The 27404-nt window shown below is 45.2% G+C and overlaps 1 protein-coding gene across 4 annotated transcripts in view; it reads right to left on the bottom strand.

The window, feature by feature from the left end:
• Nucleotides 1–27404, bottom strand: part of rabgap1l (RAB GTPase activating protein 1-like) — a 93759-nt gene that overhangs the window by 10642 nt on the left and 55713 nt on the right. For 2 of the 4 annotated variants that reach the window (XM_082510367.1, XM_082510368.1), the window contains exons 15-19: nucleotides 23576–23650; nucleotides 22198–22323; nucleotides 19044–19187; nucleotides 13400–13441; nucleotides 8296–8424 (exon numbers count right to left, since the gene is read on the bottom strand). In XM_082510367.1, coding sequence (XP_082366493.1) covers nucleotides 8296–8424; nucleotides 13400–13441; nucleotides 19044–19187; nucleotides 22198–22323; nucleotides 23576–23650 — 516 coding nt within the window. Of the gene's footprint in view, nucleotides 1–3175; nucleotides 3675–8295; nucleotides 8425–13399; nucleotides 13442–19043; nucleotides 19188–19817; nucleotides 19906–22197; nucleotides 22324–23575; nucleotides 23651–27404 lie in introns of those variants that run through there. The other 2 variants (XM_082510370.1, XM_082510369.1) reach the window with 2 other exon arrangements.

Raw genomic sequence — 27404 nt, 5'->3', positions numbered from 1 at the left:
TTCATCGCTCGCAGTATTAAAGTTTTACACTCCGTCATACACGCAACGCAGCACTTCGGCTTATCAGCAGCTCTGTGCATATTCTCTGGCTTCTCAGGTGATATGCATGTGTGTAGTTATGCGTCACGCTCTATATTATGTCGTGTGTAAAACAGGCCAGAAGAGACATTTTTCACTGGCTGGAAACCTTTTCAGATGCAAAGAGCTCGACCACACGAGCGTGAGCGCAGGATGAGCCGAGCTCTTTCTCAAAGATCACAGGGACACAAAACACAGATTAACCTGGGAGACACAGAGACAAAGAGACACAGGGACACAGGGACACAGAGACAAAGACACACAGAGACACAGAGACACAGAGACACAGAGACACAGGGACAAAGACACAAAGAGACACAGAGACACAGAGACAAAGACACAAAGAGACACAGAGACACAGAGACAAAGACACAAAGAGACAAAGAGACACAGAGACAGAGACAAAGAGACACAGGGACACAGAGACAAAGACACACAGAGACACAGAGACACAGAGACAAAGAGACACAGGGACACAGAGACACAGGGACAAAGACACAAAGAGACACAGAGACAAAGAGACACAGGGACACAGGGACACAGAGACACAGAGACAAAGACACAAAGAGACACAGAGACAAAGAGACACAGGGACACAGAGACACAGAGACAAAGACACAAAGAGACAAAGAGACACAGAGACAAAGAGACACAGGGACACAGAGACAAAGACACACAGAGACACAGAGACACAGAGACAAAGAGACACAGGGACACAGAGACACAGGGACAAAGACACAAAGAGACACAGAGACAAAGAGACACAGGGACACAGGGACACAGAGACACAGAGACAAAGAGACAAAGAGACAAAGAGACACAGGGACACAGAGACACAGAGACAAAGACACAAAGAGACACAGAGACACAGGGACACAGAGACACAGAGACAAAGACACAAAGAGACACAGAGACAAAGAGACACAGGGACACAGGGACACAGAGACACAGGGACACAGAGACACAGGGACACAGAGACACAGGGACAAAGAGACACAGGGACAAAGAGACAGAGACACAGGGACACAGGGACAAAGAGACACAGGGACACAGAGACACAGGGACACAGAGACAAAGACACAAAGAGACACAGAGACAAAGAGACACAGAGACACAGGGACACAGAGTCAAAGACACAAAGAGACACAGAGACACAGGGACACAGGGACACAGAGACAAAGACACAAAGAGACACAGGGACAAAGAGACAAAGGGACACAGAGACAAAGAGACACAGAGACACAGGGACACAGAGACACAGGGACACAGGGACACAGGGACAAAGAGACACAGGGACACAGAGACACAGAGACAAAGAGACACAGGGACAAAGAGACAGAGACACAGGGACACAGGGACAAAGAGACACAGGGACAAAGACACAAAGAGACACAGAGACAAAGAGACAGAGACACAGGGACACAGGGACACAGACACAGGGACACAGAGACAAAGGGACACAGGGACACAGAGACACTGGGACACAGAGACAAAGAGACACTGGGACACAGAGACAAAGAGACACTGGGACACAGGGACACAGAGACACAGGGACACAGAGACAAAGGGACACAGGGACACAGAGACAAAGGGACACAGAGACAAAGGGACACAGGGACACAGAGACAAAGAGACACTGGGACACAGGGACACAGAGACACAGGGACACAGAGACACAGGGACACAGAGACAAAGAGACAAAGAGACACTGGGACACAGGGACACAGAGACACAGGGACACAGAGACAAAGAGACACTGGGACACAGGGACACAGAGACACAGGGACACAGAGACACAGGGACACAGAGACACTGGGACACAGGGACACAGAGACACAGAGACAAAGGGACACAGGGACACAGGGACACAGAGACAAAGAGACACAGGGACACAGAGACAAAGAGACACTGGGACACAGAGACAAAGAGACACAGGGACACGAGCGCTGAGAAAGACGAGCAGGCCGAAGGAGGACCACGTGGGCGGGGCAATCAGGACGAGACTGGTGTGTATGGTGACACTGGGATGAAAATAACCTCCCCGTCCTATCACCACACAGCAAGGAGTAAACTGACCTGTATGCCAGACAATACTCCATTACACGTAACACAAGTACTCCATTACATGGTCAGCTGGGCCCTGGCCTCACCCTCACGTTGGTTCAATTCTGCTCACATGTTTGTGTAACAGCACTTTGAAATATAGCCGACTGAAACATAAAGACAAAACAATAAATGATTTGTAATTATTACTGTTCCATAACTGAGTGCAGGCTTACATGCTGGCATTCCCAGTGAAACATGCCTCCTGTTTTTTATTATTTAAGGAATTTCAGGGACGGGTCTGTTTAGCAAGCTCGCATGAGCTGCATCACCTTGCTGAGTAACACACACTGTACCCACTGGACTCCAAGGTGAATCATCAAACTGTAGATATTAGAGGGTCGACTCCAGTCAAGGGAAAAGCAATTTAAGATTCCTGCGCTGCAGCAAAATGGTCCCAGGCCCACTTTTAGATTCCTGACCTGAATCGCTGCTGCAGAAAATGGAATTGGTCCCAAACCTCGGACTACAAGAACGGAAGAAGGGTGAAGTCCACTTACAAGAAGGAGCAGCCGAGGAAATGAGGACAACAGCAGCTGGACATTTGAGCCACAGAGAAAAAAATAGGGCACGTAATTCAATGAAGCGCGTGAAGGAAACACACACACACGTCTCATTGATTCCAAATTAAGATCAGTAATTGAAACAAAGTGACTGTCACGAAGCAGCACTGACTGACAAACCTCAAATATCTGACACACTTTCAGAGGAACAAACACCCACATGTTCACACACGTGTTTACACCATTTAACGCACGGAAAGAAAAAGGCATTTTCAGTAATAGCGGCATTTTCCTCCTCTGTACATGACGCAGGACGGTTAAAAAAATAAAATAAAGATAAGAAAGCGACAACAGAAAAGAAAAACAGCTACAGCAGCAGGTGACTTCAAACGTTCCTGTTCTAAAAACTGCAGTAACCAACAGTCATTAGAAACATGAGGCCAAACTGTTGTAGATGTTTTAAAAACTACAAGACATCAGAACAGACCTACCACTGGTCTGGGAGCTCGGCGAGGTCTGGAATGGGCAACCAAGCACGCCAAGGCGTCCTCCTCACCCGGTCGGTCGACTACGTGAGCATCGTACGCCACCATGATAGACACCTCCTGCATCATCTTGACTCCCGCTTGCTCCCGGCAGCAAGGAGGAGGAAAAGCGGGAGAGTGCAGCCGACAGGTTTTGTTCCTGGCAGTGAGGAGGCGGCGAGCGGCTGCCTGCGAGTCCCTCAGGAGCCGAGCCCCGCCCAGTGAGAGGAGGAGAGGTGGGGGCAGCGAGAGAGCAGTACAACACACCTGTTTGTTTCTCTCTGTAACGCTAGAAGTGTGTGACAGAGGACGATGAGTTTGCTTTTTCTTCCCCTCCACTGAGTGAGTACTTCCCTGTTGCTGCCTCCTCTCTTCTCTCATTTGTGCCTCTCTCGCTATCGCTGCCTGTCCTCATCTATCTGCAGCTCTTTTCAGGCTGCACATTTCTGTTTCCTGCAGCTGGTAACAAAAATACAGATAAAGGCTCGTTCACACATCTGCACTGTTTACGTGAGAGGTTAGGGGACATAGGAAGGAAGTTGTCAGATCAACCACAGTGACATGACTGTCTGTGTTGCACATCGCTCCAACAGCACAACCCAGGAAGTGAAGTGACAGCAAATACAGAGCTGTCCTGGAAGACGCCCGAACACGCTTAATGTTCTCTGAAAGGACCCAGAGCTGAACTCTGCACGAGAAACCCACATAGGCACGAACAAGCTCCTGCTTTTCTTTTTCTTTAAGCATCTTTGGAGCTTCAGAGTCTACAGTTTGCCTTCTATCAGTTATTCTCTCAGTCTTATCCACTCAATGAAGCAATAGCCAGAGCTAAACGGTTACTTTTACTGAAAAACACTCATTTAAATCCTGGTGTCAAATTACTCTTTCACTCCTTTATAAGTCAACAAAGTTAAAGTTTAAGTGAAATGAAGTAGTTAAAAGTTAATATTTGCTAGCTAACCAGCCAGGACTACAGACGGGTCTGCGTTTCACTCCAACTGAATAAGTAACCGACGCCAAGGCACTGAGGATGAGACCGAACAGAGCTGACCAATGGGAACGATGGGTTTGGCTGGTCCAGTGACCGGACTGCTGTGGTGCAGATGTTTCCATTTTCCCTGATTACATAACCAGCGGTCCCCAGCCCCCGGTACTGGTCTGCGGGTCGTTTGGTACCGGTCCGTGAGAGTTGAAGCTCGAGTGTGACATTTATGTTTTTCAGGGTTTTTATTGTTAACTCAGTTTTGCTGGGTCTTTTCCTGTGTGTTGGGAATAAATCTTCTTTTTGTGGTACTGGTTTTATTTTGTTGTATTTATCTGCGACACCTTAAAGGCCGTGAAACGTCAGCATAACTGTGACGGTCCCCTCAGACATGAGCTGGGCAGCACAAAGCACAGTAGTGAGTCTGCAGCCACACGCTGCACAGTAACGAGGCAGGTTATGTAGGCAAAGTTGGTCTTTGTGATCCACCCAGGAGTTTAGCATAAAACCACAGGCTCTGTCATGCTTTTCTGCACTTCAGCCACAGTGGAAAGCTGCCAGTCATGGATGGGCCTCCCCAGACATCAGCATTACTGAAGCAGTGTGGGACCGTCCTGACAGAGAACCGAACAAAAAGGCGACCAGCATCCAAAGAAGAGCTCCGACGGTCCTTCAACGAGCCTGCAGAACGTTTCCTGAACACTACAGCAGCTGTGCTAAAGGATTCAAACACTAAACACGGACCTTCAGGTGCACACGCTCCAGTGAACTGCTACATTTACTATTTACCGAGACAAACCCCTTTAATACGGTTATAATGTAATAATAATGTAATAATAACGTAATAATTCTTCACTCATCCTTTCTTTGACAAGCTACAGCTGTCTCTATAAATGATTCTGCCCTTTTACACAAACACAGCCTTCTCCTCTCTTCCTCTCAGTTCATTAAAGTTTTGCTTTCTTAGTAAATCCAGCTGCGCTCCGATGAACGTTTAAGAAGGCTAGAAATGTAAATTCCTGATCCCCAGAAAGGCTGAGCCACCCTACTACCCCGTTGTGTTCATCAAGCCGAGGTGCCGGTGAATTCTTTCCCCGTTTTAAGCAGCTTATAGAATTTGGTTGATCCGATTTAAACGTCGGCAGAAAAAATTGAGAAGGGGGGGTGGTGAAGAGAAAGAAGTGCTGGGGGGCCGTTCTGCCCATTAGCTAAAGCGGTGCTAGCATGTCGTCCCCACAAAGATGGCTACTAGGTCCAACGGCCTTTCGTTTACATATCAAATGGTTTAACTTCTCATGAGTGGAAAATCAGATATGTTCAGAGTGGCTGCTTCCTTCTCTCATCTTTGATCTCGCCTGTTAGAAACATAACTAACAGCTGGCGCAGCTGGGGGCCGGCGGAGCTCACGGGCGCGTCACTGCAACTCCCCCTGGTTTCTGTTCCGCGGCTGCTGAGTGAGCCCTCATCTGGGACTCTCCTCAGCTCTTACTGGGACAGTGGCGCGGCTGCCCCTCTGTTGGTCTTCCATGGTCTCTTGTGTTCTGGGGGCCTCTGGATGTCTGGAGTTTTGATCTCCTCCATGCCCGCTTCACACCCTGGAGGACGGGGCTGTGGCCCCCCCACACTCCCTAGCAGATCATTACATGGAGAAACCTTTGGAATGCAAGCATGCTGATCCACACAGGTATGCACACATGGGTATGCACAGACGTGGACTAAAGCTTTCTTGGCTGCTGCCTCAAAGCACACTGTGTGCTGTCTATCTTGCGTGCTGCACAATATCGTTTATTATTTAGTAAATATTGATATCTATGACTAGCTAGTTTATTGTGATGGTGCTTTGTTTTCTCTATTATTATGTTGCTCTTTGTTGTTTGCTGTCTCCTCTGTTAGTTTTTTTTGTTTGTTTGTTTTTTTTTCCTCCATACAGGTGACCCAGGAGTTCTTTTTTTTTTTTTTGTCTCTCTTCCCCCCCCTTCTCACCGTCTCTTCTCCCCTTTGGTTTTCTTTCTTTCTCTCCCCCTCTCTCTCTCATTCATTCCCCCTGTCCTATTTATTAAAAAAAAAAAAAAAAAAAAAAAAAAAAAAAAAATGACAAAGGATGAACTGAAGCTCTGCCATCACGTAATGTCGCATACTGCTGTTTCTGATGTCATTAAAAAAAAAGAAAAAGAAAAAAAGAAACATGACTAACAGACGGTCACAGTCATCAGTGAGCGTGTGGGACGGCTGAGAGCGTAACAAGTCCATAGATTAGTGGAAGGTTTGGTTTTCGACACGACTGGCATAACCAAACGTGGCCTGGCATGCCCGGTTACGAGATTTCATGTGGCGTGTGTGACGTGACATATTCAAGCTTGTGTAACATGTGACCTGTGGGTCAGCTGGTGGGAGTGGGCAGCAAGACTCCTTTCTCCTCTTACGGTTTTCTTTGAGGCCCTTTTTGTGTTAATCTGCTCACACCTCTGTCCACGGGGAGGAAAAGAAAATGTGGAACAACTCGAGAAGGGCTGAGAAAAGTTTCTCTGCTATGACGTTTATATCACAGATATAAGTCACTACTTTCATGTTTTGGTTCCTCACTGCTCCCAAAAAGCTGAATTCTCCGTTTCCATCTTCAGTCTCAACTGCAAGGCCAACGTGAACAACTTCAGCACGTTCTGCACGATAACGAGTCCGTGAGCCTAACATTCCAAAGTAAGCACAAACGCTCGTTCGATCACGGCGGTGAGTTTGTGTTTTTGTTTGAGCAAAGTGCCAAAAAAAGAAAGTCTGTGCTCAGCTCGTCAACGCAAGAAACAACGCAGGAGCGAGAGAACGGCGAGGTACGATGAAGGAACGAGCAGAACGAGGCGCAAAGTGTTTCTGCTCATCCTTTCAGACAGACGATAACTCCTCTTCCTCCTCACATGTGAATCGGGACACTGATGGGAACCACACACTCTGTCAAAGTTTTTACAGCCTTCCCTCGACGCCTGTTTAACAGTCACTTCGTACCACAGAACACGTCTATGCTGTTTAGTTGTTCAAATTTACTCCAGTTTTGAAGTAAACAGGTTGTGTGGGTGCACAGAACCAAAATACTACTAAAGCCACCAATGCAGAAGACTCCTGAGCCGCAACACAGGATATCCTGTATGACGACAAACACAGAAGCACACGAGAATCATAAGAGAACAGCATCTTATCAACGTGGCCTCGAGCCGACTCGCTCGGGATAAGAAAATGTAAAATATTACAGTACGTATCACTGAGACGCAGGGGAGAGGAGGGTGGGTGATTATCTCTTCCATCTTTTTTCTCCTTCCTTCCTCTGTCGTAACACAAACCGCTGACACAAGTACACACAGCATCGCACACACCGTGTACCGTTCTTTGGTCTCTGGTGAGCTCGGCAAATTCCCTGAATGCCAGCGGCCGCTTTAAGGTCAGTAGGAGGATCGTAACGGCATCAGGAAGTATTTTAGGGAAAACACGGCCTGGACCGCCATCCATAGAAACCGTGTTGTAGGTGATGGATTCACAGAGCAGAGGAAAACAAATGCACAATAAAGACTTTTACAGAAGACTAAAGAAGCAAAGATAAAAGTATATGGTACAGAAACTGCACTGTGTTTAACCTCTCTGGCCTGGTGCTCCAGATACTTCCACCTACTGCACATCACTTCATTAGAGCGTTCTGACTGACAGCACAGGGCTCAGTTCCTTCCTGCTTCACAGTGAGTGATGCTTTTTACATTTCAGGATGGCTTTCAATACCCAGAATGAGACAACGTAATCACTAATGTTCCTTAAAGTACAGCATTTAGTCACAGCTCACCTCTGCAGAGCGTGGTGCACGTGAAACACGAGTAACCCTGCTGTGGCACATGAATAAGCAGCTCAGCGAGTGCGATACCGCTGCAGGCCACCTGAGAGAGAGTGCACTGTGTACAAACCACGGGTGCTGCTGTGGTCCAGACTACCACAGGCTACAACCACATACAGCAGCCAGAACTGCACCTCTGACTCATCTGGCTCAGTGGATACAAGATTTACATGAATACCCTTGCATTATGTGCAAAGGCCTTGTGTGTTTGTACACACTTGCACAACTGTCTCTTACCTTGATGTTGCAGGCCTGCTCCATGAGCCTTCGGGCGTTCTCTGCAGCTCTGTATCGTTTGGGGAGCTGGACTCTGAAAAACTTGAGAGCCCCCTCGAAGTCTGCCTGCAACAGGTCCTCTTTAGACGTCTGGAAGTGGACGAGGAGGAGTGGGAGGAGAGAGAACAACAAGGGATAATTAATGAGACACAGAACTAAGACTAAGAACCAGTGATAATACAGAGAAAACTGTAGTTACACACTTAACTTGTTGTAAGCATTCCCTTACGTGTTATAGCTCTTATTGTAAAACAATAGTTACACTGTAGTTTTATAAAATGATATTTCCTGTGCAGCCAGTTACTTTTAATCATCTCTAAGCAAAGGCTGAGAACTCTGTCCATCGGAGTCCTGCTGTGCTAATCCCATGCTGCTCTCCCCCTTCAGCACCTTGTTTATGCAGCAGCATGAGAACCATTTGTAACTCCCATATTTAAACCCTTCACCCCTTGAAATCCCTGATAGGAATGACCACTGAAGCTCTTTTCTGTCATTTTTCAAGCCTCTGATGGGAGACGAGAGGTGACACGTCCTCACGAAACTCAGCGGCTTTCTTTTCCAGTTCCTATTCTAATGGTCATCAAACCACGCGTTTACTGACACATACCGAGGCGTCGAACATCATCTTTATGGGGTAAAGAGATCACAGAGTATTTAATAACACAACAATACCGCCACCCTGTGGTGAGAAGATGCAAAGACACCAGAATCTGTGTCGAGCGTGTGCTTTGAGATCAGAGAGCGTTTTCCTTGTAAGATTATTTTTTGTTCCATTTCTGCAGACGGAATAAACGTGGAGGTGACATCAGGCAGCAAACAAACAGCTCGTGCTGTAAAGGAAATTTCAAGCAGTCAGCTGCATGTACGCAACATGACCAGCAAGGCATCACAGCGACAGATACAACTACTAAATGAATTCATAAACTGAGACTGCATTTTAAAAGGCACACGTTCCCATTTCCCCACAAACTCTTCCCCCATTAAAAACACTCTGGTCTAACTGGTCTAACAGTCAACCACCACTCCATCCCTGCATCGCTCTCTCACCGCCAGCAGCCTGGGGACGAAGAGCCGGTGTCCCATCCCAAGAAGGTCCATGACCCTGCAGAAAGAGTCTGGTGAGGCCTGACTGCCGTGGGCCCTCTCTTCCGTCTTTCCCTCGCCATCTTCCACTGCTTTGCAAACTGCTGGAAGGGGCAAATGTGGGGTCAGGACTGGTACAGGAGGAGGAGAGGGCGGTGGAGAGCGTGGAGGAGATGGAGGTGGGGTGGGACAGGGTGAGGGAGAGGGAGAGGGGTGGTCCCGCTCCGGGGCCAGGATGGAAGATGACTCCAGCGTGTCGTCTAGATGCCCAGGAGTTTCCTGTGTTGTTGGAGTAGACGAGGAGGAGCGTGGGAACCTCCGTTCTCAGCTCAGTGTCAAAAAGTGTTGAGGTTCTGGTGAATGAGGAGAGAGCAGCTGCTATTTGCACGCCGTGGCAGCCCGGCGTTCAGGAGGGCAGGTGGAAACGAATGGAAGACGAGCTCAATGAAACACAGCAACTCGGCAGCCGGCGCTTCGACGTCCAGGACACGTGACGTTCAGATCGATCCAGTTCATCCGGGCAACGCAGACTATCAACACGTGGACAAGACGTTGGCGGAGGCCGCTCAGCTTGTACCACTGTCAGAGCCCGGCGCCGGCCCTCCGGTGCGACGCAATCACAGTCAGGAAACGATGTGTTGGCGCTGCTTTCCACATAATGCTGAGTCTTTCAGCTACCTGCCAGACTTGCTTTGAAACCCAATCACACGACCCACTCTCATCTTCTTCCCCTGGCAAACTCCCTCTAACCAATTCCAATCCAGCGTACTGTTGCCTGGCAACAAAGCTGCTCAACACGTGGGGTGCTTCTCCAGCAAACGGCGGCACTGGATAAGAACGCCACCTTTTTGTATTTTTCCCTTCGCTGACTTCAAAGACACGGAGAAAATCTGGCTCCGGCTGCACGGCGGCGTGGCCTTAATGCTCGAGGCTCAGCGCGTGAGCGATGACACATCAAAGCAGTCGATACGTTTGTACCCACTTTGCAAATGGAGCTTCGCCGAGGTCTGATTTCTCTGAAAAGACCGTGAAATAAACAGCACTGATCTCTTTGTGTGCCCTCCACGCCTGGACAGGCGGTCCTAGCGAAAAAGCAGAAAAGGACGAGATGTGGTCCGTTTGGAACGTGGCGCGTTTGCGCCCGCAGGAGACGATGCGCTGCGTGTTTGAGTTAGAGTACGGCTGAGCGGATGCTGAACTCACTGACTCACACGCAAACCAGTGATGCATGAAAACCAAGATGGAAAAATGGAACAGAACAGAAAGTGTGTGACGACAGCCTCCTTCAGCTCTTCACCGGTGTAAGACTTTCAATTCTGCGCAAATCCAAACCACAGCAAGCAGCAGCCTAGTTCACAGCGCGAGCCTGGACTCCTGCTTCTGCCCTCAGCAGATTTCTATCAGCAGGAGCAGCCGTGCATCCGGTCTGTATTTGTCAGTAGATTTTTGAGCTCAGGAGCTGCCTCCTTTAGGTAGAAAGTCCTTTCTCGTTGCTCTGAACAGCACCGACTCACTGAACGAGGGTACGAGTGGGTGTTGGATCTGCAGGAGTCTCTGCCTTGGCCAGCAGCTGGGACCAGGCAACGCAATGAAGCCACGCCACAGTGTTTCCAACCCTCAACCTCTCTGTACTTGTGATGCTAGGAGCTAATAGCTATCAGTAGCAGGGGCGGCTCCGTTGCAGAGGTCTGGCTGGTGGACGGAGGTAGCGTGTTGGACAGATACATATCCAACCAGAGAAAAGGAGGAGGTAGAGGTAGTGGAGCAGGAGGTAAAGAAGATGGGGAACGAGGAAGTGAGTGAAAGTAAAGGCTCCGAGCAGGCATCCACGGCAGGAAAGGATAAAGAGCAAAAAGAGCAAAACATAAAATCACAGACACACACAGCTTTTCTCCTTCAGGTCCAGATCGCTAACGTTATCTCTTATGCCCCTGCTGTGATGTGGATGTGGCGACTAAGCCGGAGAGGGAGGGAGGGAGGCGAACACAGATGGAGGGAGGGGTGATGAGAGCGAGGAAGAGTGCAGGATGGATGGAGGGAGGAGGAGGGAGCCTCTGGGGAGAATGCCGTCATGCCCGGCCAATTAGAAAGAGGCAGTGGAAGCCCCTACCACACTCCTCCCTCCTCACATCCTCGTTTGTTCTCCATTTCCAACCATCGTATCCACCGCATCTTTCTCTCTGACACAGAATAACTGATGACCAGCACACAGAGGAGGAGGGCTTTTCAGAAACCAGCCATCCTTAATTTTAACCAGAGAAAAAATAAAAGCACAGCCATTGCCTCATTAGTATCTGAAAGCTTCTTATTACTGTCATCATAATCATTGTTATTATTGTTATTCAACTATATGAGTGCAAGTTAATTTATTTATTCTAGTATTTTAAATGCAGACCTTATTCGTTTGTGTGGACTGATCGATAATAAACACGGGTAACTAATCGGTAAAAGTAAAATATTGATCATGGCATAAGAAGTTCAAACGCAGCCATGAAGTTTCTTCTGGGATCACAGGAAAGATAAAGAAAAGAGAGAAAACTTTCCTGGTTGTTCCATCATTTTATCACACGCTTGTGTAAAATTCAGCCCTTTCACACTCCGGCTGTGTAAAAAAGAGGAAAGAAGGTGAGGCTGTTTATGCCAGACTTCATCTGTTTACCTGGAAACTGTCAGCCAGTGTAATTACGAGCCAGCTAACAGAGATTTGTTGTCACAAAATGAAAAACTTGTACCTGAACAGTACTGAGAACAGAGGAGGTCCCATCAAATTACTGCCCACACTGAACAGCCAGACACAGGCGTGCTCTATGACACAGTCATCCCACCAAAACTCACTGATCTATCCCACCACAAACAGAGAAAATAACAACAAGTAGTAATTCTTCACCCCTGTGCTTGGACAACAAAAACATGCAAACCATTTGGTATTTAAAAAAGCAAAAAATAAAAAAAGAAGCCCCAAATTTTAACCAATTTAAAATCAACCAAACATGTTATTAACTAGCATACTAGGTAATAATACTAATCCCTTAAATCAAAGACAAACAGTTTCCTGGTCTGTACGTGGACAGTCTGTGACCCAGCCGTCTGGTTCCTGTGATTGAGAACGAAAATGATTAAATATGTAACTTTTGTCTCCCCCTTCTGGCAGTAAGTGTGATTACACAAACACTGTCGATCGTGCTGTTGAAGAAAACCTGCAGCTTTTCTTCTCTCTTGTTTTTTTAAATCTGGAATATCCTTACATTTTTCACCCATGGGCTCCATGACACTCAAGCCAACTGCATCTCACCCCGTCTCTGGTAAACCAATGAATGAATGAATCAAACCAACCCATCCGATAAAATACAAAAGCATCAACAGCTCATCTAAAACTCTGCTACATTTCAAATGACCACAAATTGTTTAGCTCAGTGTGGTTTTTCTCCTCTGTCAAATCTGCAGCCTTTACTGTAAGAACTCAATAATAATAATAATAATAATAATAATAATAATAATAATAATAATAATAATAATGGATTGCATTTATATAGCGCTTTTCGGGGCCCTCAAAGCGCTTTACAATGCCACTATTCATTCACTCTCACATTCACACACTGGTGGAGGCAGCTACAGCTGTAGCCACAGCTGCCCTGGGGCAGACTGACAGAAGCGAGGCTGCCATATCGCACCATCGACCCCTCTGACCAACACCAGTAGGTGGTAGGTGAAGCGTCTTACCCAAGGACACGACGGCAGAGACTGTTGTCTCGAGACTAACCATTTGCTTTCTATGGACAAACCACATGAAGTGTATGCAACTAATGCAACCAGCTTCCTCTCTTCCAGATGCAGTTTGTGATTTGACCACTAGGAGGGGACAGATGTAAACAAATGCCTCTTGTTGCAATCCGGCCTGCATGTGCTTTGATTTGCACTTTGGGCTTCCTACATGTGCAGAGACTGATTTAAACACAGATGTACAAAGAAAGTGAGGACTAACCTTGAGCAGGGCGAGGGCTACGTTGAAGATGATGTTCAGTCCCTGAAAGAGAAGAACTATTTGTGAAAACAGAAACAATAGAAACAGCTACATTCATTTGCATGTGTCGTTGTTAAAAGCCACTTTAGCAATTTTAAACTTGATGCTGCACTTTGGAGCTGTAAAAATGAAAATCTGCAAACAGCGAACAGAGTCACATTTTTCTGAAACAATACTTCAATCTCGAGTTCTGCAAGAATCACTGCCACAGTAAACAAAAAGAAACCGTCGGCTCCACTTCTCAGCTTTTGCTCAGGTCAGGATAACCTCAGCTTCTTATTTTCTATTTTTCATACCCACACCTTTATAAACACACGATCACAGTGATGGATGCTCTGTTCACAAGCACAAGTACAGTTTAACTGTTCATCATAGCGATGCTGGACATGCAATTACAGGATCAAACAGAAACAAATATCTACTGTGTGACAAGCTTCTGCCGTTTTACTATCAATCAAGGAGCGCCAACACAACTTTATAAATATTTTCACAGACGAGCAGATGTGTGAGCTGAACATGGTCTTTTACAATTAGCTTATCAGTATTTATTTAGCGATGCCACAGAGCACCTTTCAGTTCAGCATAAAATTTGTAGGAAACACAAATTTCCTTTTATCGTCTGATGAGTACTCTACGAATGATTCTGCAGCTGCAGCACAAAGAAACCGAAATACAAGCTTCACAGGGTAGAGCCAATCCAGAGGCGCAGAGTGCTGCTTAAAAACAAACGCCCCTTTCTTTTATATATAATGTGCATATTTTGTTGTATTATTTCGACCATTTCTTCATACAGTGCTTGTAATTTTGACCAAAAGAAAGAAAATGTAATGCGAATGCAAACTCTGCATGGGAACACCCATCTCCTTGGTCTCCGTGACAACCAGTTCACATGGCAACACAGAGCTAAAAATATCTGAGCAGCTCTAAAAATATCTGAAGAAAGAGAAAAGAGGGGGAGCTCTGCCTCCACACACCTATCTGTGCAGGCCTCAAGATGGCGCTAGAGTGCTGAGGCATGAGCAATGGCGTGTTTGGGAGGAGAGATTATCTCGAACTGTGTGTTCAAGCAGGGACAAGAGAGAAACATCCATAGACGGGGAGATACTAAACTGGGGAGAGAAGATCTATCTATCTATATCTAGAGAGATTATAGATATAGAGCGAGGGGAATGATCAGCATACATTTCTAAGGAGACCATCAAATAAAGACAGCAGCTGAGACAAAGAGAGTGATTCACAATGAGGGTCTGACAGTGACGAGGAACAATCACAAAGAAGAAGATTGTCAGAGTGAAACAAAAGAACAAAGAGTTTGTCCTGCTTTAAAACAGCGACGTACTTACAGGTTTACATACAAACAGAAAGAAAAAGAGAGCAAGAAAACAAAGATATAAAAAAACACCACAGAAAAGTTTCAGGAAATGACAAAGTGTGAGTGCAACAAACAAAATGACAATACAAGAAAAAGATAATGGAAAGAAGAGAGGAGTGCGAGATGGTGAAAAGGATGAGGGGGGAGCATAATATCACAATGCTGCTTTAACAGGCAGATTGTCATCATGCGGCTCAATGGGTGAGAAAGACTTGGGAAACTTTTAATTGTTCTGCCTGAGGCTAACTGGGAGGCAGGAAAGGGGAGACTGGAAAAAAAGGAAGGGAAGAAGGAAGGAAGGCAGAGAGGGAGGAGGATGGAAGAAAGTTGATTTTGCATTTGATGCAATTACAGTGAGACAGTCGGTCAAAGCATTAGGAATGAAAACACTAAAATCCCACCGTCTTTATGTACTTTTATTTTTAAAATAGAGTCATTAAGTCAAATTGTAACCAAGGACGATGGCGTTGGTAACTGATAAGGTTACTTTGTGTTAAAAGTCAGAATGTGACACAGCAGGTCATACTCGCTGCACACTTACTGAATGACATGAGCAGTTCATTAGGATCTGCATGCATTAGATCAGGTGTTCCTCAGGGCTTTGTTATCGGCCCCATGCAGCCTTGTGCGTAGGCTGAAACATTACATGGCCCCCATTGTATTTCTGGTTCCACCAAGTCTATGGCAGCTACATCAGTCCCCTAATCCAGCGCTCCCCAACCTTTTTTGTGCCACGGACGGTTTAATGTCAGACAATATTCTTCACGGACCGGCCTTTAAGGTGTGGCGGATAAATACAACAAAATAAAATGATACGACCACGACAAAAACTGCTATTTTGTAAATGTAATAACAAATGCAAATTCACTGTGTAATTGTGTAACTTTATTAGCAGCGTCCTCCTGAAAAGCACCAACAACGCTGAGAGTAACATCCTCCTCTCTGCCCCTTAACGCTCTCTGGTCACTATGGTAACGTGTAAATATTTCTTTCAAAATAAGACGCACAACTACATCCTGGAAAAGACCCAGGGAAACAGAGTTAACGATAAAAACGATTTTTTTAAAAATGGACCGGTACCGGTCCATGGCCCGGGGGTTGGGGTCCTAACCTGTATCGTTGGTTCACCCTCAGCTGCAAACCACCTCAGTGTACGTGCAGGGCCATGTTCTGATGAAGCTTAAAGAACATCATCACAAACAGGAGTGGAGATGAGACGAAACTCCAGAGTCCACGACCCGCTGAAAACCGATTTGACTTTTTGCCAAGGACGGGAACACCGCTCTGTTAAAGGACCGACAGTTCATAACAATGACCCACCGTTGTTGGCCACGTACCCCGTAGTCCTGCTACACCGCCCACAAGATCCCCTGGGGGGCCACCGTGTAGTACTTTGCCCAATATTTGTCTTTCTGGTATTCAGATCCATCCATCCATCTTCATCCGCTTTGTCTGGGGCCGGGTCGCGGGGGCAGCAGCCTAAGCAAAGAGGCCCAGACCTCCCTCTCCCCAGCCACCTCCTCCAGCTTATCCGGGGGAATACCAAGGCGTTCCCAGGCCAGCCGAGAGATATAATCTCCCCAGCGTGTCCTGGGTCTGCCCCGGGGCCTCCTCCCGGTGGGACATGCCTGGAACACCTCACCCAGGAGGCGCCCAGGGGGCATCCTTGTCAGATGCCCGAACCACCTCAGCTGGCTCCTTTCGATGTGGAGCAGCAGCGGCTCTACTCTGAGCCCCTCCCAGATGGCCGAACTTCTCACCCTATCTCTAAGGGAGAGGCCAGCCACCCTTCGGAGGAAGCTCATTTCTGCCGCTTGTATCCGCGATCTCGTTCTTTCGGTCACTACCCACAGCTCGTGGCCATAGGTGAGGGTAGGGACGTAGATCGACCGGTAAATTGAGAGCTTCGCTTTTACACTCAGCTCCCTCTTCACCACGACGGACCGGTGCAGCGTCCGCATCACTGCAGCCGCCGCACCAATCCGTCTGTCGATCTCCGGCTCCCTTCTCCCATCACTCGCGAACAAGACCCCGAGATACTTGAACTCCTCCACTTGGGGCAGGAACTCAGCAGATATTTTGTGTAAATGACTGAAACACTGAACGGAACAGCACATTATCCCCTCTCTTCGTCTCAGTTTCCTAGTTTCTCTGCAGCTCTTCTGCAGGAGTCTCCAGAGCTGAATGTGTCTGATCTATGGATACTGGCCCACAAGTCTGTTCACTGTTTGTTGATGCTCAGTGCTCCGCTTCTCTCTCTCAGCTTTCCTCTCACTCAACCAGTCGAGGCAGATGGCTGCCCAACCTTAGCCTGGTTGTGTCAGGGGTTCCTTCTGCAAAAAGGGAGCTTCTCCTCCCCGCCGATGCCAAGTGCATTCTCAGGGGTGAAATCGCCATCGTTAACTTACCATGTAACGTGCCATGAGACGACACGGGATTATATTGTACTATAGAACCACATCCAAGACTGTTTGGCAGTGTGTGGGGTTTATTCGTCAACTTAACTCTGAAATATATATTTTTCGATATATACATATCTGAAACGTATCATATAAAGCTCCTCAGTGACGCCCGTTATTTCTGGGAATAACGCTTCTTCTGTCACGCAGATTTTGTAAGATGATAAGTGACTTGCTCATCGATCGGTATTAGGTCAGGTGGCCCTGATGATATTAGATCATTGATAGCATCGACCCTAAAAGGCCTGAGCAGAAGCATCGATGCTGTGTGCCCTTTACTTGTGGCCACTGATAACCGGGAAGTGTAGTTTGGGCTCGCCGACTCCTCCCTCACTACTCTAGTCTCCTTTCACATTCCAGAAGGGCTCGTGGAAACTGATTTGGATTTGCACGGCGGTAAAAGCACCAGCAGCTTGGCAACATCGTGTGACTCTCCTTCATAGCACAGCACTTGCTGTTTTTGTTTGGTTTTTTTAAAGGGTCAAGGTCCAGTTTATTTATACAGCACACTACCAACAGGCCATGCTGCACAAAGTGCTTACAATGTAAAATACCACTACAATAAACAAACAACAATGAAGCAGCAAAATATAGAAAAATGAATAAAATAACAACTAAAACCAAACTGTTTAGGTCAGCGCGAGTTAAAAGCAGATCTGCGAGACAGAAAGGTGATTTATTTTTTATCTCATTAAGATGTTGCACTTTTTTCCCCCATATGTCATATCCTCTTAGTATTGTATGAAAATGTCTTCTTACCCCGTTTGTACAAAATCATCTCTACACATATCATGATGAACTGTATTTCCGTAATTTCTTTATACATTTGAAGTGACCACAAAAGCCAATTATTTGGCTTCACTAGATATCTCAGGGATCTTTGTCCATGTGCCAAAGCTTTTTTTTGTGCAGATCTAATATCAGGAGGAAGACTATTCCAGAGTCTGGGACCTGCCACAGAGCAGGCCGTGGAATAGTTAAGGTTAGTTTGGACAAACAAACAGGAGCTCAGACCGGTGAGAAGGGGCTCGGCCGTTCAGTGATTTTAAACAAAAATTACGATTTTAAATTGGATCGTGTAAAGAACAGGAAGTCAGTGTGGAGAGGCCAACACCGGGGTTACAGGCTCCTTCACTTTAGTGCCAGTCGCAGTCGAGCAGCTGCATTTTGGACCAACTGGAGACGGTAAAGAGAGGCTTGGTCCAAACCAGATACAGAGAACTGCAGTAGTCCAGTCGGCAAGTAATGAACACATGAATAACACGTCCAAAGACATCAGCTGGAAGGTGTGGCTTTACCTTGGTTCACACAGTTTAAAGGAACATCAAGGTGCACATTGAGGTTTTTAACATTTGCCTTACAATAGGGAGCTAAGGGTCCCAGAGCCCCGTCACTCTGCTTATTAACGATTAATGATCGACGGGTATTATCTGACAACACACCTGCCGGCTGAGGGCTGAGGGGTAATAAAAACTGCTTGGAGGAATATATTTCTGTGGAGCTAGCAGAACTTGCAGCATACATTACTTCTGAGCATTTTCCACATCACAGCAATGAAGCCAGGCATTTTTAGAAGAGCTGTTTTCAGCAGTCTTTGTGGACATCCAACCCTCTCCTCTAATACCCTTCTCCTGACCCCTCGTAACCGCCTTTCTATCCACTTTCAACTGATTTCCTGTTTCCAGACAGTTGAGCATCGCCTTACTGGACTCTGGACAATGTAGACTAAAGCCCTCTCCCCATGTAATCAGTATAACAAGTGCACTGACGTTACCTCGCAGAGCAGCAGGTCGGTGATGTGAAAAACCATGCACAGGGGGAATTTGGCGGTGAAGAGCGTTAGGAACCACTGGGAGGCGTACATGTGTGCCTCCAGGTTCAGGTTTTGGAAGTGGGACCACAGATCTGGAAGTTGTTCCTGTAGGAGAAGCAAAAAGGGGAACTTGTGAGATAAAACAGCACTTACAAACAGATAAAGATGTGGCTCTGCTTGTCATTTCAATTTTACATTATTTCATTTTTGCTCCTGTTTTATTAAATCATGCTGTCTCACTGAGATGATAATCTCTCCCAAGAGACCCACAACTAAGAAAAAACTAAATAAATAAATACATTTTAAAAAGACACATAACATAATACAGTATTATATCACAGCTGCCAAACAGACCAGGAGATTGGTTTGACATTAGACATGTTTTTAATGTTGTACAGAAAAAATACAATCATACAGTTAAAAATCTAAAGACACTAAAATAAATGTATTTTATTTGTGTTCTTAGTGTTTTTACAACCTTTGTTCCAGTTACTTTTAGCTTTGAGTGTTCGAGCACATACAGTGAACCACAGAGTTCATTGGACAACACTTATATCTGACATAATGTATTTTTCGGACCATAAGGCGCATTAATCAAAACAAAACAGTCAGATAAGTCAAACTTTACTCAGCTCATTCTTCTTGCTTCCTCCACTTCAGTAACATTGATTCATTAATGTTGAATTCTCTGCAGCTGCTCTATTCCCATGTTGTTGCAGTATATTAATGACTAACCTGGTATTGTGGATGGATTATCTCAGTTGTTCTCCTGACTGAAGTTTGGTCCGTTTACAGCATCCTGCCATGCGATTGCATTTGTCTCTAACCATCAGGAACCTTCACGTTAACTTTTATCAAGTGGAAAAAAGTTAGCGTTCATCCTCCAGCTTCACTATGCTAATGTTGTGCTAACATAGCTGTGTTGCTAGCGATCACGTAGCACATCATTATATAGCAGCTAGCCAACTTCAGTAACCCTACAAACGTCACTGCTGTTTAGTTTCCTGTCTTCATTTATGTTGGAAGTGATAGCAGAGCTGTACGTTTGATTTTTTTCAGAAATCTCTCAGTCAGAACATGCTATATCATGTTTAGGTGGAAGCTAGTGAGCTAACTTCCTGCTAACTTCTAACTCTGTTAAATGTCATAAATTCTGTTTTCATGGATGCCTGGATGTTAAACTTAATTTTTACACCTGGTAAAGCAGCAACGCTGATCATTTTATTAAAGATGAAAGAATTTAGACAGTTTTTAACTCACAGTGATGCCACAGCATTTGTTTGACTTTGGGACCTGAAGTTGACAGAGTTTAGGACCCAGATTCAGTATATTCCTTATTATCTATAGCATTAGATATCCCTTCAACAAGTTCCATCACTGCCATCGAAGTGGACCTTTTCACTCTAAAGCCATATTGGTTATCACTTAGGAGATTATGCTTCTCAATATACTTATCAAGTCTATTAACAAATAACTTTTCTAAAATTTTTGAGAACTGTGGGAGTAGTGATATTGGCCTATAATTGGTAAACTGACATCTCTCTGTTTTTATGGATTGGAATAACTTTTGCTATTTTCACTTGTGAGGGAAACACACCAGTTCGGAAGGACAGATTACAAATGTATGCGAAAGGCTGCACTATACATTCTATAATACTTTTAACTAATATTATGTCAATACCAAAACAGTCAGTGGACTTTTTATTTTTAAATGTCTTCACAATGTTAATTATTTCTCTATGAGTTACAGCACCAATAAACATGGAGGACACATTCTGAGTAATATGTTTATTTAGGTCATTATTATTTCTTGACTCTGGAATTTCTTTTGCTAAATTAAAGCCAACATTTACAAAGAAATCATTAAATTCATTTGCAATGTCTTTAGTTTTATCAAGCACAATATCTTTTTTTAAAATAATCTGGATAATTCTTATTATCTTATTATTATAAGGCACACTGTCGATTTTTGAGAAAATTAAAGGATTTTAAGTGCACCTTATAGTGCGGAGAATACGGTACTCTATATTATCAGATGGTATCATTGCACTGAGCTAATGTGATTGCACTAAACCAACTGTCTTCATGCTGACGGGCGACTGCTAGCAGAGGCAGGACGGATTTAGGCGCCAAGATCAACTCGGTGGATTTAGGTTGTAATACCTGAGTGGGATGGGACATCAGCACTCATTATCCTCAAAGGAGAAAAAGCCTACACAGGCTGCAAATCTATACTCAACTCTGAAATATAGATTTTTTTGTTTTAATGAAAGACAGGCGTCAACAAGGCAACATGTTACAGTCCAAATATGACACAATAACTGGCTACGTCCTCTAAAGCACGAGTAGACTCAAACTTACCGAGTTAAAGTCTTTTTCTGTTTAGTGCACTGGTTCATACATTTAATCAGTAATTATTAAACAGCTCCATTATGAGGAAAGTACCAATGCTGGAAAATGAAATCTAGTGTAAATGAATGGTCCTTGAGACTGGTCTGTATCACAAGTGAACTTCATGGCATTTAAGTCAAGAAGCAGACAGATGGGATCGATTTTAATGTCGAGCTGTAACTGCACGGCCTCTGAGCCACAATCATTCAAATTTCTGCAACTAAGTAGTGAGATCAAAAAATGTGTTGCAAATGACCAAAGACAACAAAGGCAACTAAGTGGAAAGAGCTATTCCCGCATGCTAGGTGACTCGCAGCTCTAACAGAGCTCGTAATCAGCAGCAAACTGTCCTTGATTTGTAAAAAATGAAGGTAGGCCTGAGTCCTGTGTAAAAACAATCACGTCCAAGCTGACTACGACTCCCAAAGTGAATCCACTTTCCAAAAACAGCTTTTAAAATACTCCCAAACACAGTCAAGACTGATATATGCTTTAATCTGAAGCTTAACCCAATTCATATTTACTCATTTCACCGACTACGGTCCAAAGTGAAGCTTATTAAGCTCCAAATAAAAAGTAGCCCAGAATGAGGGAGCAGGTCGTGCACAACAGCAACATGACAGACAAAACTAAACCTACAAACAGAAAGCAGTGTGATGCAGACCGTCCTTCCTGTCGGGGTCCCATTGATTGATTTAAAAATGTAAAAGGTTGCTCGACTAACCTGCATCAGCCTCTCCAGCTGGTAGAACTTGCAGTGAAGATCTTCAAAGTTGTTCTTGTAGAGAGCTCTCAGGCCATATTCATACATGATTTTTACCAAAACACAAAAGGCCTGCTCCTCGGGCATCTGAAATCATGTGGATAACCTCAATCAGCAACACTTTGGAAAAATGACAACAGCTAAATATCCGAAATGTGTTCCTGCTGACACAAAAGGACAGAGCAGCTCCCTCGAGAAGACTCAAACATGGCCGTCACCTAACAGTGGAGGGAAACAGTGCAGCTGTGGAAGATGCGACTAAAACAAGTTTCATGTGTGTGCATGTGTGAAGACGAGGAGCAGGAGAGAACGCTTAACGCTGTGCTCGTCGCTCGGTGTGTGCACGGCTTCTCTCCTTCACGTGCACGCTCTCACAGACTGTGAGGTGATATTTAATCAGAGTGACAGTATGTGTTTGGGACTGAATGGGCTCCTGCAGGTAAACCTGAGCCTCTATTAATATTCCTGACATCTCCTCTATAACCTCTCCCTCCTCCCTCTATTACACGCCTCCTCCTCCTCCTCCTCCTGTGTAACCCCTCTTTCTTACACTGCTGCTGTCCCCTTTATCTTTACAGCCTTCTCCTCCTCTATAACTTTTTCCTTGTGTCCTCCTTCTGCAGCCAGCTCCTCACCTTCACATGCCTTCAACAAACGTGCAGCTCTTGTGCACATCTCTCCGACCTCATCCCTACTCCTCTCTCCCACGACATCTCACTCCTCTTTAACCTCTGCTGTCCTCGCCATTTGGACTTTGACCAAACTTCCACAGCTCTCTTACCCCATGTGTCAACTCCACTGTCTGTCCTTCATGTGTCCTCTAAAAACTTGCTCACATCAAATTTGAGGTAATATTTGTACAAAGTCACTTTACACACAGCATGCAGGTACTATAAACATGGATTTGTGACCTTGAACGTGTGTGTGAAAGGAATCGATTCTCTCACTCCTTCTCTTCATCCACATCATCTCATTCAGTGTGTTATATTACCCTGCTGCTTTATTATACTTTGTACAAGCCAGGAAACTGTTTGTAGAGACAGTAAAGTCTCGGTGCAGGAGCACGCTGCTCGTGTTAACCTTGATCATTTGTTTGAGTGCCATCTGCAGATGTAGGAGAATCAAGGTTACATTTAAGCAGCGACAGAAAGCTTTTATTCTGAAAGCCAGGGAGAAACACTGCAGGCAAATTCTTTTGCAAATGCACAACGAGTCTGTGTAAAAGTCATAAATGAATATGCATGAGCACAAGCATGTGTTTAGCAAACAGTGCTAACTGGTGCATTGGATCATCTGATGTACAGTGAACAGCTGATGGATGGATGAGAAGTTTACTTACATGTAAGAGGAGAACAGCAGCGAGGAACGACTGACCCTGGCAGTAACCAATTTCCTCATCGTAGACCGAGTAGGCCTGCAGGAAAACAGCAAATGACAAAAGACAGAAACCAGTTCCATTAGGTTCCTCCCATCAGCAGCACGAGTATCTGAGTCAGTTTGCTTAAAATGCAAAATGCAACAGCGTAGTGTTAAAACCTTTATTAAGATCATTTCTTGTACTGTGCTGCAGCCTGCTGCTCGCATTAACCATAAAACAACTTCATCAGCCACAGCTGAACAAGCCCAGTGTGTTATGGAGCAGCTTACATTGTTCTGAGCCACCAGCGTCAGTCTGGTGCTACATCACCTTCCAGCATTCAGATTCAGTGTTTTCAGAGTCGGATGCAACTTCACTGTTCTGACTTTGTGCAGCTCTTTCTGGAGCTTTAACATCTACCATGTTTTCTTGCATCTAAAAGGAAAAATCTAATATTTACCTGTGAAAACTCATTAGCTGGCAGAGCAAAACCCTTAGAGCCGAAAAATCTGCATCGTTGAGGCCACATTTAACAGTAGCACAGTGCCATTAAGCTTTGATGCGAGTATGAGGTTTGGGGCCAAAGTGCTGTGTAACGAGACGATCAGCCACGGTGAGAAGGCATTAACAGTACAACTAGCTGTTTGTTTTAAATAAAAGCTGACTTATTTTGGACCCACCCAGGTGTTAACCAGGCACACTGGAACTGATAAGAGTATATCATCTTTGCAATCGACTGGACGCCGCTATGAGGGTTTCTGTGACATTGCTGGATGGTTAAGACTTTATTTATATTCAGGCTTAAAAACAAAAATCCGTGTTCCCTTTTATTATCCAGGTAAATCAGGAAACCTAATAAGATCTGCTGACAACTGCTATCTATTACCAAACTTTGCAAGCTCACAGCAAAGGAACCCACAAACTGGACAACAGAAAACTGGAAAAAGGCTGGCTGGTCTGAAGAGTCTCTGCCGCAGCATTCAGATGGTAGCGTCACAATTTAGAGTAAAAACATGAAAGACTGGATCCTGATTTGTATCAGCGGTTCAGGCTGGTGATGGTGTGGGGTGTATTTTCTTGGTACTAACTGAACATCATTTAAACACCACAGAGAATCGTTGCTGCCCGCGTCCATTCCCACATGACCACAATGAACCAATCTGATGGATTTTCCAGCTGAGAAATCTGCAGCAACTACGCGAGGCTATCATATCATGTTTCCAGCACCTTTTTGAATCTATGCCACAAATAATAAAAAGACAAAAGGGGGGAAGTTGTACCTAACTCACAAGTGTAGGTTAAAATACACATAAGCAGAGCTACAGGACGACGCTGAAGTATAACCGAGTTGTCCTGAAAAGTGTGTTTCTTGTGACTACATGGACTGGTAACATTTGGTTTTAGTGAAAACACTTAACAAATAATCATACACCACTTCATCTTCAAAGCTTGGTGCCTTGCTCATCTCCAGTTAGTCTCAGAACACCAGCATGTATACACGGCATTACAGTTTTGCTGAGCTAAACCCCCCAAACTTAACTCTATACATCCAAAATGCATGAGCAGCTTTAAAATACTAGAATCTCTTTCATTTACCAATAACTTAAGAGCGAATGAGAATCCTGCCTGTTCTCAAACGAGGGCGGAGTATATAATAGTCTGGATTGCATAAAACTGTCATTTCAAACTGGCTCTGCACATTTAAGGTCATATTGTATTAAGCCTGAACCAGCTGGTGTTGTCCAAAAGAGTGCTCAAACTCATTTCACAGGCTGAGAAACAAAACCCACAGAAAGAGAGACGACCCACCGGCTGCAGTCACTGTTGTATGGATGTCTTTCCCCTAATTATAAATGACTTTATCATTTTACATTTATGTAAAATTCTGTCACCATTACTGTAAATCTTGCACGGTGGCTTAATAACATCTTATGTGAGGTCAGCGTGCACCTTTGACCTTTGTGAGTGTTTGTGCCAAATCTGAAGAAATTCTTCAGTGTTTCTTCCACAAAATGCAAAACATGTCTTACAGTAGATATGAGAGCTGGCTAGTTAGTCACTAAAGTGACTGATCCAGGAGAATAACCTTCAGATGACCATTCGGGAGAGGCAATGTCTCTGTTGGTAGCTGACACACCCCACCAATCATGCTAATGAGCCAATAGACAGGCTTTTCACCGTGTAAACAAGAAGTGACTTAAAACAATTACACTCGAGCGAAAAGAGCGATTGGACAGCTTACATTCTGGTTTGCTTACACGTGTACGGGAAGACCGGCACTAACACAGGTGTGATCCCAACACCTGCAGTAAGAGGGGCACCGCGTCTATTTTAATATCAATCACCTTGCACTCTTTGTTTATAAGCAAGTGTGCTTAAGTGACATGAAAGCTCAATGTTTGAGAGGCCAGCAGCCCCAGAACTGCGTAAGCTCCCCTTTATTAAGCAGCTGCTCGGCTGGTGAAGCGCGAGGGGAACTACAAGTCCATGAAACACTCTTTAAACCTGTTTTCTTATAATCACTCAAAAGGACGGTAACGGTTCAATATCTTCCACCGATATTTTGGCAGGATGCTCATTCGCTGGCTGGACACTGACTACAGGAGCAGTCAAACATTGGGTTCAAAGACTGTCGCCCCGTTTCCACACCTGAAAAATGAGCGTGGACGTCCAGAGCTCCACAGCTGATCGGTTCAGCTAATTTGGGGTTTGATGTGGAGGTAATGGGGAAGTCTTGTGGAGCTGTCTGGAGCGTAATCTACAAGCTGACATGCTTGATGGAGTGTGGCATTCACACGTCCCCTACTCGGCTGGGAGAAGTGCACGCTGACAGATGGATGGGGGAGGTCCTGGTGGGTGAAATCTAAATTTGTTAGCCTGAGCAGATAATAGGATCAGAGGGATTATTGCCGTCTACGAAGTATGCTCGAATCCTAATATCGAACGAGCAGATTTTTCTGTTCTAACGTGTGAAGTATACAATGGTGGAAATGTGTTGATAATCATAGTATAAAAGTCATAATGTGTGTGTGGTTGCCTCACTGCTGGCAAACAGTCTGAAGCTCCAATGAGTTTAAATTGTTGTTTTCATTTCAGGAAAGAAGCAACTTTAGAAGAGGAGCAAACTCTGATCAGAGTATCCATCACCCGAACAAAAACTAATATCCTGAAAAACATGTGCACACAAACACACCGCATTAATCTGGCTGATGAGCCATGCTTACATAATACCATGTTAACTTTCCCCTCTCTTGGTTAAAGTCCCATTTCCATGGAAACAGAAAATATTCCCTTACTCCTGTATCCAGCATCTGAAAGCTTTGAATCCCAGCACTAGCTCGTTAACCTCAATCTTCTCCAGAGGGCACGCTCAGCGCAACAGTAAATGTTGGGCGTTTTATATCATAGCTTCAGTCAAACTGACTGAAACTGAGGAGGGTGCACAGTATCCTGCGGGACCAACATCACCCTGCGCGCCACCTTTTCCATCTGCTGCCCTCAGGGAGAAGGTACAGGTCTATACAGGCCAGAACATCCAGACTGGCCAACAGCCTGTATCCACAGGCTGTGAGGCTCCTGAACTCTCTGCCCCCCTCTCACGGACAATAACCATATCCAACTTCTTAATAGCAATGAACTGGTCTGCATTGGTGCATCATATCTTTATTCTCTTCCCCCTCCTGCCCCCCCCCCCCTCTTTCTTAAATAGATAACTATCATATCTGATATCATATCTCACAGTACAATAATATTGAATGGGTTGCATTGTTGTATTTTGTCATGTTTCTCAGGTCTTTGTCTGAATTTCTAC

This window comes from Aulonocara stuartgranti (assembly GCF_965226115.1).
Source record: "Aulonocara stuartgranti genome assembly, chromosome: 17".
Taxonomy (NCBI): Eukaryota; Metazoa; Chordata; class Actinopteri; order Cichliformes; family Cichlidae; genus Aulonocara; species Aulonocara stuartgranti.
The sequence above is the reverse complement of the archived record's forward strand: the minus strand, read 5'-3'. Positions and strand labels throughout refer to the sequence as shown.